The following is a 12,929-nucleotide window of genomic DNA, read 5'->3' on the forward strand; positions in this document are numbered from 1 at the left end:
TATTTTTTCCTTTATTCTTTTATCTTGAAAGATGCAGTAAAAGTATTTGATAAAATTGAACACTGTGATAAAAAATACTTTTAACAAATTGAGGGCACATGGTCACGAGTATATTAAAAGTCCTATAGCAAACATCATAGTTAATAGTAAATACTGGAAGTTCCGCCTGCCCGAGACTGAGGAGCACACATACCCGTTACTACTGCTGCAGTCGGCATTCTCCGCGAGGCCCTAGGAAATGTAATTTGTATACCAACCTTGTATCCTGCAACTTGCTGAACTTGTGTATTAGCTTTAATAGTTTTGGGGGGACTCCTTAGGTTTTTCTATATATAAGACCATATCCGTAAAAGGAGTTTTTTCTTTTTTTTTTTTTAAACATTTTGAAAACAAATTATAATATGATGTTAAATTCACAAAATAAACATAACAAAGGGAAAAAATTACTAACAAAAGAAATGATACATGAAGACTTGGATTCAATAGGACAAAGACCAAAAACACAATAGAAAATTGACAAAGAGTGTTAGAAGAAAAGACAGTTCATAGAAAGGAAACATAAATGCTTTTAAGCATGCAGAAATATATTCAAGAACACTAAGCATGGAAGCAGTGCAGATTAAAACAATATTGAAATGAGCGGTGACAAAGGCCCTCTCGGTGACCAAGCGGAATCAATCCCTTCTCAGTAGATTACTTCTTTTACTCTCTGGGTGCCTTTTCTTTCTTTCCTTCCCCACTTGCCCAGCTGCTGCAATTTGGCAAAGAGATAAAGAACACACGAAGACTGAAAAGGAAGAAATAAAACTTATTTGCAGCCCTGGCTGGTGGCGAGTTTGATTCCCGATCAGGACACATACTCAGGTTGTGGGTTCAGTCCTTGGTCGGGGCCCATATGGGAGGCAACTGACCAATGTTTCTCTCTCTCCCCCTTCCTCTCTCTCTGAAATCAACAAAAACATATCCTCGGGTGAGGACTGAAGAACACAACAGTCATTCGCAGAGGTCAAGATTATATGCAAGCAATCTACGACCCACTACTACAGTTTAAGTGACTTTAGCAAGGCCCTCACTTTTTACAAAACCAACACACAAAAAGATCAACAGGATCTCTGTGTACAGCAACAAGCACATATAAAACACCTAAGAATAAACCTGATGAAAGATGGGAAAGAGCATTTTGCTGAAAACCCAAGAATGGTCCTAAGAAAACTTGCAAGAGCCTTGAAATGGAGGGGTGTGCCATGCTATGGACCGGAGATTCAATGTTGAGAAGGTGTCAGGTGGCCCCCAAACTGGCCTATACAGTCAGTGAGACACATTTAATTCTAGCACTTTTCTTGTGTGTGGAAATCGATGAGCTGATTCTAAAATGCATGGAAATGCAAAGGGCTTCTTTCTGCCTGGTCACCTCGCCGGCAGCATCTGAGGTAACCCAGGCCCTCTCTCGCCCGCCCGTCAGAAGCCCTTGTGTACATTTTGCCCTGACAGGGGCCAGCCCAGCACAGCCACCCCTTCTTCCTCCCCGTAGGAGCAGAGCCTGCCCGTCTCTTGCCATTGAGACTTCTGAGCTGTCAGACACACAGGCCACTCTGTCCCGCAGAGCGGTTGCTTTCCAGCTTTTCCAAGTGGCCCTGGAAGGCCCCCATAGGCATGAGTGGGGGTGGACGCATCTCTTGTCTCAGGTTCCGTCTTAGTAGCCTGCTATAAAATCATGTAGAGAATTCCTGTTACATGTAAGCTATTAAAAATTACTGGAGTGTGGACGACGTTGAAAGTGTGCAGGTGAAATTGTGAGAAAGAGCAGAGCTGTGTTGCTCCGTCTGCGTGCCCACTACTCGGGGGTCCTGCCCTTGCGCAGTGGCTGAGACGAGTCCGGGACAGGAGGTGGAAACCAAGCGAGCGGGAGGCTCACTACTCTCTTGCTGAAGCTGCCTCACTGCGTAGGAAAGAGAGGATGCTGGTTTAAAGTTCTGTTCTGGTTATACAGTAACAGTGCCTGGCAGTTCAATAGCATTGGGGTGAAATGCAGGCTGCCTGGTCAGTAGCAGTGGCAAGCACAATGCCTGCTGCTAGCTTGAGTACAATTCAGGGCCAGTGACTACGGTTTGTGGAAACTTCCATCTTAATGAATTTCACACCGACACTTCCCACAGCACAACAGTCAGAGCGGGGCTGCCCGGAAACGCGCTGGGCTCCTCAGGCTGTGGTTCGGCTACGTGCTTTCACCGTTCCTGCCTGAAGGGAGAGCGCCAGGGGCTGGCCATGCCGGCCAGGGAGACCGCGGAAGCCAGCAGCAGGGCCCCTCTGAGACCAGGGCTGCGAGGTGCTGGACTCTGAGGGCGGGCTGTGGGCCAGGCTTGGCATGATGGGGGGGCAGAATGTGACACAGCCCCGGGGAGGGACCTGAAATACAGATGAGGCCCTCCTAACCTGGCACAGGGAGCCGATGCCCAGAGCCTGCCCAGCACCAGGCAGCAGGCTGCTCACAGCCCTGTCCTGCGGCTCCTGCAGCAGGGGGAGCCTCCTGGGAACTCTCTCCTGAGCAGCTGCTCTGCACCTGCAGCGGAGCCCCACTCTTGGACTGTGCTGTTTCTCACGGACCAACCAAAATAAGTGCTCGAGGTAGTCCTCCTCCCCATGCCCCTCCTGGCGCAGTTTGTTTGCTCTGCGAGGCAGAGAAACAGCTGAAAAACTACAGCTTTAGCATCACCAGGGGTCAGCTTTCCCAGCCGGCAGAGCCCGAGTGCGCTCTGCGCTTCCATTCAGCAGGCAGCCATCGCCAAATAGACCATTTGTTCCGAATGAATGCAAGGAATGAATGCAAGACTGCTCGGACCCAGGCAGCCTTAGGAAGGGAGCTGGAGTGAGCTGGGAAGGTCTCCCAGGCTGGGGAGTAGTCACCGCTCTCCCCCATGTCAGCACTCACACCCCCTGGCTCAGGTGGGCCCCACAGTCCAGTGAGAGGCTGGAAGGTAGAAAGAAGCGCCCAGGCCTGGGCTGTCCCCAGGGCTGTGGAGAGTCCGCGGGTCAGGAGGTCCGGAGGTCAGGACTCCGCGGGGCAGCAGAGGGCGTGCCAGCGCTTCACCAGCTCCCTGGGCTTGCTGAGCATCGCGGTCCAGTGCTCCAGCTCCTTGCCCCGGGCGTACATGTAGGGGCCCACCACCACCCGGCCCAGCTGCTGGCTCTCTGCGGGGAGGAAGAGCATCTGATTCTCTGGAGTACAGAAGCCACACCACCTCAGGCATGGCCAGGGCCTTCTCCCCTCCCCATCTCCCCCCATCTCTCCCCCCTCCCCTCTCCATCTCTCCCCATTTCTCCTCCTTCCCCCTCCCCCTCCCCCTCCCCATCACTCCCCCTCCCTCCCCATTTTCCTCTCCCCTTCTCCCCCTCTCCCCCTCTCTCCCTCTCCCTGACTCTCTCATTACTCCTCCCTTCCAAGGAAGCAACCAGTCCCCTCCCTCTTTCAGTGTCAACTGACAGCCCCCGAAAAGATCCTGACTTTGCCCTGGAGCTGGACGATGGCAGGGTTGGGGGAGGGGGTAAGTCCAGGGGAAGAGCCAGCCCTAGGGGCACCCCCTCTGCCCCTTGCCCTCCTGCTGGCCACCTTAGGCCTGCCTTGCATCAGAGCTGAGGGACTAGGGCTGCTCCAGAAAGAAGCCTCTTTCATCAGCCCACTTACACATTCAGGAGGACACTTGACAAAACCTTTACCTCAAGCTGTCGCAGTGGAGGAGGGTCTTAAGCTCTGGCCCAGAGATAGTGGCAGTGGACATGGGGTATGGGGCAGTGGGGGAGAGCTGGCTGGGATGACTCCCAGGACATACAGGCCTGCCAGGAGGCATGAGGCAACACAGGACACACAGTGACCCAGGGCATCAGGTCACCTGGCCGCAGGCAGGTGGCACGCTGCTCCCTGCCTCTGGTCATTTGCCACAGGAGGGGTAGCAGATGCCATCCCTCTCTAGGGTGCCACACATGGTCACACTGGAAGAAAGCTGCTGTGAATCAGCTCCCGTGGGCAAGCTCTGTGCCCTGGGGCAAGTGTCCCTAGTGCTGGTCTCCAGGACTAGGGTACAGGACAGAAACCCAGCAGCTCTGCGGGATCCGCTACCTGAGTGCTCAGCAACCTCTCCTGGCCCATCCCCGGGGGCGCTCTGCAGCACAGTCAGGCTCAGGCTGGCCGTGTCCAGTTCCTTGGGGTCAGCCTTGAAGCTGAAGGTCTCACTGTACACGGGGTTGGCAGAGCCCAGCACGGCCGACGTCTTCTTGCACTTGACAAACTTGTTGTGGTTCATCAGTGACACTTGAACAAACACCCCTGAGGGGCAGTGCATACAGAGGGCTGAGAGGTGCTGGCAGGGGCCCAGCCTCTGGCCTGTGGGAGGTCTGGTGAGGGCGGGGTGGGGGGTGGGGGAGGTGGCACATGTCCACCCTGGCGCCAAGACCCCATTACTCACAGCCGGTGGCCAGAAGGCAGTACCGGAGGCACTGGGTTGATTAGTGTACGGCCTCAGCTCAGAGGAGGAAACGCTCCGCTCCCTTCCTCTTCCTTCCTCTCTGCCTCCTGAACCACCCACAGCTTGGCTGGCCCTTGTTTACAGGAGCCTAGCACCACACACTCAACCCTCCCAGTTGGGTGCTGGGTTCTCAGGCCCCCGGAGGCCGCTTACACACCTTCTCCTTCAGAGAGCCAAGTTTTGAGGGTGGGATTCAGATGGGGTTTGGATCAGCAGTGGAAGGTTGAATGCCAGCTTGCTTAAGATGCCAAGTCACACAGGTGGCAGACAATCATCACTCAGATGCAAAGACACACAGGTGGCAGACCACCATCTCTCAGATGCCAGGACACATGGGTGGCAGACCTGGCTAGAGGCCCATATAGGGTGGGATGTGTGGGGTGAGCCAGTGCAGGGCCCACTCCTCCAGCTCCTGGGTCTGGAAGGCTAGAGGAAGCAGAGTGCCTGGCTGGGGTACCTCTCCTTCCAGAAAAGTGCCATGCCCATGTTCAGCGAACCTCCAGGGGCAGGGAGGTGTGAGGCCTCACCCTGGAGAAACTGGAGCCCCTCAGAGAAGGCAGGAATAGAGGCAGACAGCACAGTTCAAGGAGCCAAGACCCTGCTTTCGGAAAAGGGAGGGGTTGACTTGGTCTCAGGAGTCTTAAGAGTTTTGGTGGAAGCCAAGGGGGTGTTGCTTTGAGTTCAACATAAGGAATTGGCTTCTCATACCAATGTCCACAAAGGGAGGAGGCAGGTGAGAAGTAGTGAGTGCTCCGTGATGGGCAGTATGCAAGTAGAAACTGGATGGTCAAGGTGAGGGTGGGATTCCAGCCCCAGGCCCCAAGCTCACAGGGCAGGATCTACCCCAGAAGGAAAACTTACTGGCAAAACTCCTGTGGTCCTGGAGCTTCAGGCCCTGGGCTCGCAGCACGACCACGGTGAGGCGGCTCAGGCGGTCATTGTAGCTGAGGCAGAACTGGAGGTCCCCGAACTCCGAAGGAGGCTGGAAAGATGGAGGAAGGCACCATGTCAGGGGCTCAGGGGCGGGTTCTGGAAGAGCCAAGTGCCGCCCTCCTCCTCCCAACAGTCAGGCCCAGGGAGCCAGTGACATCCTGCATTCCCTCCTTTAAGCCCACCTCCTGCCGTTTTATAGATGAAGTAAGGTCTGGAGAGTAACAGGGGTCTACTGAAGACCACACAGTGGTAAGGACCAGAGCTGAGGCTTCACACTCAGGTCTGCGGGATTCCAAAGCCTATTCTGAGCCATGGGGTCTTTCCTGGGGGCTGGGGGAGGCAGGTAAATATAAGCCTTGGTGGGCCATTGGGAGTATCGCCTTTCACAGCTGTCTGCTCTGGATGTGGAATCCAAACATTTCCCAAGTCACTCTAGGTATCTGACATGCAGCCTCAGGCAGCCTCTCCCTGCCCAGGAGTGCCTCCATCTCCCTTCCATCCCAGTGCTAGTAGGGGTGCTGGGCCACCCCTGCTGGCTGCCCACAGCAATCTGACACACAGCAGCATATGTCTAGTGACCTCGATCTTTACCTCCAGGCTCTCGGCCTCCAGGTCTCTCCAGAGAATGCGCCCACAGTCGGCCCCCAGGGCTTCATTCTTCAGGGGGAACAGCACCTGACCCAGGAGCTGATGCTTCCTCCGACTGTCCACATGGTACACCGAGAATCTCAGCACCCTCTGAGTGACACTCTGGCTGGACACCTGGGGGAGATGAGGGCTGAGATGGGGACAGGCGTGGGGACAAGAGACGGGTTGGTGTGGCACACTGTTCTGGACACAGGAGCTTTTGGTGAGGGGTGTCTCAACCAGAGACCTGCACACCTCAAACCCAGGCATCTTCGGGGACCCTTCCCAGCAGCATGGCCAGCACAGCAGCCGTCCCCAGGTGGTGGGATGTGTGCCAGAGTCTTGCCACACAGACTGTGGTCTGAGAACCAGCACAACTCACCACCCTCTGGACCTTGTCAGGAATGCAGGGCCTTGGGACCCAGCCCAGACCCATGAAGTGGAATCTACTGCTTCACAGGCGCTCCCAGTGACTTGCCCATACACAGAGTGCGAGAGGCCCCGCCCTGGAGCCTAGGGAACCCGCCTGTCTGCTCTCTGAGTTGGGCCCCCTAACTTCCTTCTTCCTGAGACTCAGTCTCCTCACCTGCAAAATGGAACAAAGGTTCTTACTTTCTGGGTTATAAAAGCCAAACTGACTGACCTAAGACAGATGGTCAATTAATATCGATTTTCTTCCCTTCCTCTTCTTCCCTCCCCCTTAAAGCACAGAGAAGGTCAGGAGTCAGTTAATGTGGGACAGGGCAGGGAAGTGATAAGCGACGCAAATAAGCATGTGAGCATGACATGGCCATGTGATGAGCCGGCCTGCACACCTCGGGTCTTGCTGTCCTGACAAGAACAGGTTCATCTGTGAATTCGCACAGTGTTGGACCCAGCAGGACAGCTGGACTTTGGGCCCCCTGCCACCCTCTGCTCAGCTCTCAGCCTTGGAAGAGGGTGAGAATTAGGGCTCCGGCCTCCGCAGTCACACTCTTCCTGGATGCTGACCAGCCGCTCCTTACCTTGCCGGCCAGCTTACTGCCCAGCTCTTAAAAATGTTTGTCCAAGGCCTCCCAGGAACTCCTGGTGGCTGGCTTCCCATAAGGACCCCAGTCACCTGCTGAGGCTCCCAGGACACTGTGAGCTTGGCTCAGTGCCCTGACTACTCAGCACCTCAGACCCTGAGCCAGGCAGCCCAGAGAAGACACTGCCTGCCCAGGATGGCTCTTGGGTCCTAAGCTGCCTCTGACAGCACAGGCAAGTTTCTGTCCCCATTCTAAGGGGCCTAGGGAGTCTCACCCTCTGCCTTCTTTGGATATCTTTGCCAGAAACCCCGTAGTGCTCCAGGGCTCTGGGGTGCTTCCTCCAGGTCGGGTGGGCGAGGACCTGGCATTCAGTAGGTGACTCAATAATGTTTTCTTTTGGTCTCCTCCAGACAGGCTGGACAGGAGGACCCTGGCCCTCTGCTCCCTTCCCTCCAAGTCGCCCCCCCCCCCCCCCCCCCCCCCCCCCCCCCCCCCCCGGCATTCAAGGCTCCTGTAGGCAGGGCCTGGGCGCGGGGCTGCGGGGCTGCAGGGTCCTGGCTGGCACAGGGGCTGGGCTCTCCTGCACAATGCCTGCTCCCTCCCACACCCTGCCTGCTCCAGAGGCTGCACCTGGAAGACGAAGTGCTCATCAAACTGTGGGTTGGAGGTTTTGCGTTTGGTCTTGGACTGGAGGAAGCGTCGCTTGTCTGGCAGCAGGTGGAGCTTCACCAGGGGGCTGCAGGTTTCTGAGGGAGCTTGGAGCCGCTGTGCCTTGATCAGGCCCACCTGCAGTCGTTCAGCCTCCCACTGGTATTCCACAGAGAACCACAGCCGCCCCAGGCAACCCTCTGGGAAGTCGGTCTCACTCTTGTCCTCTGGAAACTTGTACAGCTCTGGGTTGATGGTCCCCACCACACACACATCTGCAACACAGGGACTGGAGGTCTGGTGGGCAGAGGAAGGCAGAGTCCTGGGGGACAGCAAGCTCTGGACTTCACCGCCCCTCTCATGGCCCATCCCTTCTAGGCCTCTCCTGACTGAACACAGCCCCTCTCAGTAGGGCAGCTCCTCCAGGAGGCCTCTCAGCACTAAGGCATTGTCCATCCAGGCCTGCTCCTCCTGGGGCCCTAGCAGAGCCCCAGTATTCAACCCCTACTCCCAGAGGTCAGGGCCTGCTTGGGGGAGTCACAGCACCCAGCACCTAGCCTGGCGCCTTTCTGTGGTGTCCAGAGGATGTCTCAGTGACAAAGTGTTGCCTCTTTTCTTCCTCTTCAAATTAAAAGGGTCAAGCTGATGATTGGTGGATCTTGGGAAGGTCTCTTGGGAAACCTTGGGACCAAAGAGGTGGGCAGAAAGCTGCGTGCCCAGCTCCTACCATCTGCCCTCTGGACCAGCCAGCCCATCATCCAGGAGCAGACCCAGCACAGGTGCTGCCCCTGGAAACACTGGGGCTCCATTCTCCAAGCTTACTGTCTCTGTGACCTTGGGCAAGGCATGGTTAACCTTCGGAGCCTGTTTAAGAATGTGTAAAATGGGGTGATAGTCCCTCTCCCTATAGAGGTGGGTGGTGATCTCTAACTCCAAAACAGCACATGAGGCCATATCTGGCCCCGGTTGGGCTACAGCAGGCACCTGGTACACTCAAGTACTTGGAAATAGTGGGCAACTCTGGCATCCCTGGGCCCATCCAGGCCATGCTCCAGAGCCAAACCCCTGACCTCTGGGCAGGCCTGGTGGGAGCACTCACCAAGGTTGTTGCTGGTGGTGTTGGGGACGAGCTCCGAGGCTGGGCAGGGGTCCTGTCGCACCTGGGCCCATTCTGTGCTGTGCAGGGGCACCCAGTCTTGGCTTTGAAGGGAAGGGGGCACCACAAATGGCACATCTGGTGGCCTGTCCAGAGGCAGGGAGATGACATACAGGTGTCAAGGGAATGGTGTGGCCTCAGAGCGCTTGCCCAGAGGGGTTGAGTGCCAGGGGCTGGAGGAAGAGAAGCCAGTGGGAGCCAGTAGGAGGCAAAAGCACCTTTTCCAGGCCCACACCAGGCTACTCCTTGCGCCCCCCCCCCACCCCCAACCAGAGCTAAGAACTCTGCCTGCCCACAGCAGTGGTGAGTGGAGGAGCACAGCCTCTGGAGTCAACCTGCCTGGGTTTGAATGCCTGTTCTCCCACTTACTACTTATGTCCTCTGAGCCTCAGTTTTCTCAGCTGGACAATGGGCTTCATAATGCCTTTCTCAGGGCTGTGCTGAGGATTCTGGGCCTTCTTTGAGACAGTTGTGGCATGGCCACAGCACAGAGGCTGTGCTTCATAAACAGAGTTGCCTGCCTGCCCCCCTTCAAGGGAAACACCACAGGGAGGGCACTAAGCAAGGCCAAGAGCTTGTTGGGGCCCCCATTCTGCCTCACCTGCTTGTCTGGGTCCTGGCATGCAGGGGGCAGAGCTTGTGTCCCTGCCGGGGGGAGGCAGCCTCGGTGTGGGGCAGCTCCTCGTAGGCGACTGTGGCACAAAACCTCCTCCAGAAGCAGCAGCTCACACCCAGCAGCAGCAGACCCCCAATGATGCCCCCAATCACCAGCGCCACCTGCTCTGGGGTGGAGACCACCAGGACTGTGACGCCCGAGGAAAGCCACCCCCTTCACACCAGGAGCCTGCTGGACCCAGAATTTGGACGGCAACCCCAACCCCTGGGCTGGACCCCAGGAGTGAGAGACGCAGGCTTTCTGGCCCTGCTGGCCCTCAGCAGGAAAGCCACCTCCCTTGGGCCCCACTGCCCTGGGCAGCGCCTCTGGTTTCCCCTGGAAAGCAGCTGGGATTCTCCCTGAAATGAGCCATTTCCTCGTGCTTCTGCGTAGAAATGAAACCTCTTACCAGCACCTCCATTTCCCTGGAGTCCTGCTCAGGCGGGAGGGCGAGCTGGGCGCGGGCACCAGGCCCTGCGGGAGCCCGGGAAGGATGGTGCCCGCCGACACGCAGAGCCCTGCGGCGGGGGAGCGCGCGCCGGGAGGCCGGCCTCACGCCTGAATCCCGCACTCCTTCCCTGCTCTCGGGGCGCACACCCCGGGGCGTCCGCAGAGGCGGGAGAGGTTGTGGGCGAGGGTGGGGCAGCGGGGCGAGGAAAGGAGGCCCACGGAGGGTCCTCCGCTGTTGGCGCCTGAGCCCCTCCTGCGTGGGACCCGGGAGGCTCCACCCAGCGCCCGCCGCGCTCTGACACGGGGTCCCACGAGCCGGCAGGGGAGGGGCTCCGGGCCCGAGGGGCGGCGGGGCGGCGGGGCCGCAGGACCCCCTGGCCGCGCGGAGCCCGCCTCTCTCCCCAGGCCGCCCCGCACCCGCTGGCAGCCCGGGCGGGCGGCGCTGCTCCCCGGGGAGCCTCGGGGCGCGGGGGGGGGGCGGGGGGCCGGGCGGGAGACCAGGGCACCTACCGGCCATGGGCTGCTGCTGGCCGTCGGGGGCCCGGGAGCGGGGCTCGGGTCGCTGGTCTTCGAGCCCCCGGCCGCCGCCCCGGGTCAGGGTGTTCGCGCGCGGGGGCGCAGGGGCGCGGGGCTGTCCCTCCACGCGCTCTGCCCTGCGGCCGCCCGCCCCGCAGCGCCCGGAAACCGCCGGCGCCCGCGGGGCGGCGCCTGGACCACCCCTCCCGGGCCGAGCCCTGCCCGCGGCCGTCGGAGCGGCGGCCCGCGCGGTCCCCCGACGGCGCGCGCCCGTCCCGGATGCGCCGCGCCCGCTGCCGCCCCTCCGAGGGTCAGCGCCGCCCGGCTCCGCCCAGACCCCGGGGCGGCCCGGCCCCCGGCCCCCGACCCCCGCCCGGCGCGGGGCGGCGCTGCTCTGGGGCCGCAGCTCCGCGGGCGAAATGAGGAAGCGGGGAGCGCGCGGTCTGCAGCCGCACCCTGGGGTCCAACTCCCGCGCCCACGCCCGGCCGCGCTCCTGGGGCAGTTAGCCCGGCTCCCGCCTCGCTGGGTCACTAACTGCCTCCCTGCCTCCCTCCCTCCGAGGCCGGTGCCCGTGAGGACGCCGAGAGCGCGACTGGCCCAGCGGGGAGGGGCAGCGCGTGCCAACCCTGCTAGGCGGGCACCTGGCCGAGGGCGGTCGCGGGGCGCCCTCCGCACCGCAGCACCTACAGGTGCAGTGACTAGGGCCAGCCCGCAGGGGCCGCGCCAGCAGGCCCCGCGCCCGCTCCCAGCGCGCGCGTTGCGGGGGCGCCCCTGGCGGGAGCGGCGGAGCCCCGGCGGCCGTGAGCGGGGACCGAGGGATACGTGCGTGGGGCAGCGAGGGCCCATCTTGCCTCATAGCCTTGCAGGTTTCGTCCAAAGACCCAGCCCAGGCCCCCTCCGAGCGGCACCCGGGCGGTCGTGGGCAGGAGCGAGTGGGCCGCGTGCAGAGCTGGTCGGCGGTCGGTGCCGGGGCCCGCCCCCCGCCTGACCCTGGGTGACCTGGGCGGTGGGTGGTGAACTGAGGTGCCACACGGAGCCGGTCTGGGGGCCTTTGGGTGTCTGTGTGCAGAGGAAGCGTGGCCACTCTCTTGTGGGGTCTGCACTGGTGTGAGGTGGTGAGAAGGGGTGACCCCACACCCCAAAACTGGCCTCTCTCTCCGCCCCACCCCCGCACCCTGCTGGGAACCTGCTGTGGGCAGGACATTCCCCCGCGCCTTTCCCTTCCTGCCAGCCGGCCCTCGGAGGCCCGGTCAGACCGGCCGGGGTCAGGAGGAGCGGGCCCTGGCCTCTCTTCTGCCAGGCTGGCACTGAGTGGTGTCCCGGCAAAGGCGCTGGGCCTCCCGAGGCTTCCTCACCTTTGCCCTCAGGTCTGCCTTGGATGTCTGACTTAGTTCCCTGTTGCTGCTGTAACTAATTACCACAGGTTTTGTGGTGAAAATCAGACCTGTTGTCTCAGCATGGTGGAAGGCAGGGCTGCATGCCTTCCGGTGGCCGGGAGGCACGGCTCACCTTTCCCACCTTCCAGGAGCTGCCTGCAAGGGGCTCCTCCCTTCGGCTTCAAGCCTGAAGCAGCATTTTCTAATCTCTCAGACCCCCACCATCTGCACGTCAACTTTTCCTGCCTCGCCTTATAAAGACCCTTGTGAGGGTGTGGAGCCCACCCGGACGGTCCCGGGTAACCTCCCACCTCACGATCCTCAACTTCCTCACATCTGCGGAGTCTCCTTTGCCACGTGAGGTGACCTAGTCCTAGGTTCCAGGAATTGGGACACAGCGTCTTCTTGAGCCTTACTGTGTTGCCCGCAGTGCTCACACAGTCCTCGGAGGGAGGTCCACGTTCCCCTGCCTCCTGCTGCCTGGAGCCCTCGGCGACCCCCGGGCTGGGACCAGGCAGCTAGCAAGGTCCGTGTGCCCCATGCAGGGTAACCCTTCGGCTGTCATGGCCCCTCAAACCCCAGCTGCCCTGCTTGACCTGACTGCCCCTGATGAGGCCTGCACCCATCCATGGCAGCCACCTCCATGGTTGGGCCTGAACTGCACTCGGCTCCTTTGGGTGTGGGGTGGGGAGTGGGTGCTCTTGGAAAATGGAGACTTGTGGCCAGTGAATAAGTGCCCCCACCCCTGCTGAGCCTTTCCAGGGCTCCCATCATCCTCCCTGGCCCTTTCCCCTCACCACCCACATCCAAGCAGTGGCCACACCTGCCAGCTCTTCTCCTCTGTGCGTCTCCATCACCACCATAAACGTCACCGAGGTCTCCATCATCCCGTACCTGGGGCACTGCATCAGCATCCCCTCTGCTCTTCAGATTCCATCTTCTGCCCCTTCCCCAGCTTATGCCATCCAGGCTCCCCTCCCCATTCTCAGCCTCCATTCCTGTGCAGTGCTAGGTGCCTGTGACTGTCACTCCACCTCGCT

The 12,929-nt window shown here is 59.9% G+C and overlaps 1 protein-coding gene across 1 annotated transcript; it reads right to left on the minus strand.

Annotated features, from left to right (window-relative positions):
* Nucleotides 1-376: 376 nt before the first annotated feature.
* On the minus strand, nucleotides 377-10,655 carry LOC308566972 (synaptotagmin-15-like). The gene is made up of 8 exons (XM_081158050.1): nucleotides 10,507-10,655; nucleotides 9,493-9,673; nucleotides 8,835-8,977; nucleotides 7,718-8,010; nucleotides 6,045-6,215; nucleotides 5,382-5,502; nucleotides 4,115-4,321; nucleotides 377-3,189 (listed from the first exon to the last, which is right to left on the minus strand). The coding sequence occupies exons 1-8, from the start codon at nucleotides 10,511-10,513 to the stop codon at nucleotides 3,047-3,049; spliced, it is 1,266 nt and encodes a 421-aa protein (XP_081014176.1). The 5' UTR covers nucleotides 10,514-10,655; the 3' UTR covers nucleotides 377-3,046.
* Between the last annotated feature and the right edge of the window lie 2,274 nt (nucleotides 10,656-12,929).

This window comes from Miniopterus schreibersii, assembly GCF_964146895.1.
Source record: "Miniopterus schreibersii genome assembly, chromosome: 14".
In the NCBI taxonomy this organism is placed as follows: domain Eukaryota; kingdom Metazoa; phylum Chordata; class Mammalia; order Chiroptera; family Miniopteridae; genus Miniopterus; species Miniopterus schreibersii.

Excerpts from the sequence above, each read along its gene's own strand:
- LOC308566972 (XM_081158050.1), bottom strand. Across the intron at positions 4,322-5,381 it reads GGACCACAGGAGTTTTGCCA|GGGTGTTTGTTCAAGTGTCA; the intron begins GTAAGTTTTCCT and ends ACTGCCCCTCAG. Across the intron at positions 3,190-4,114 it reads AGAGGTTGCTGAGCACTCAG|AGAGCCAGCAGCTGGGCCGG; the intron begins GTAGCGGATCCC and ends TCCTCCCCGCAG.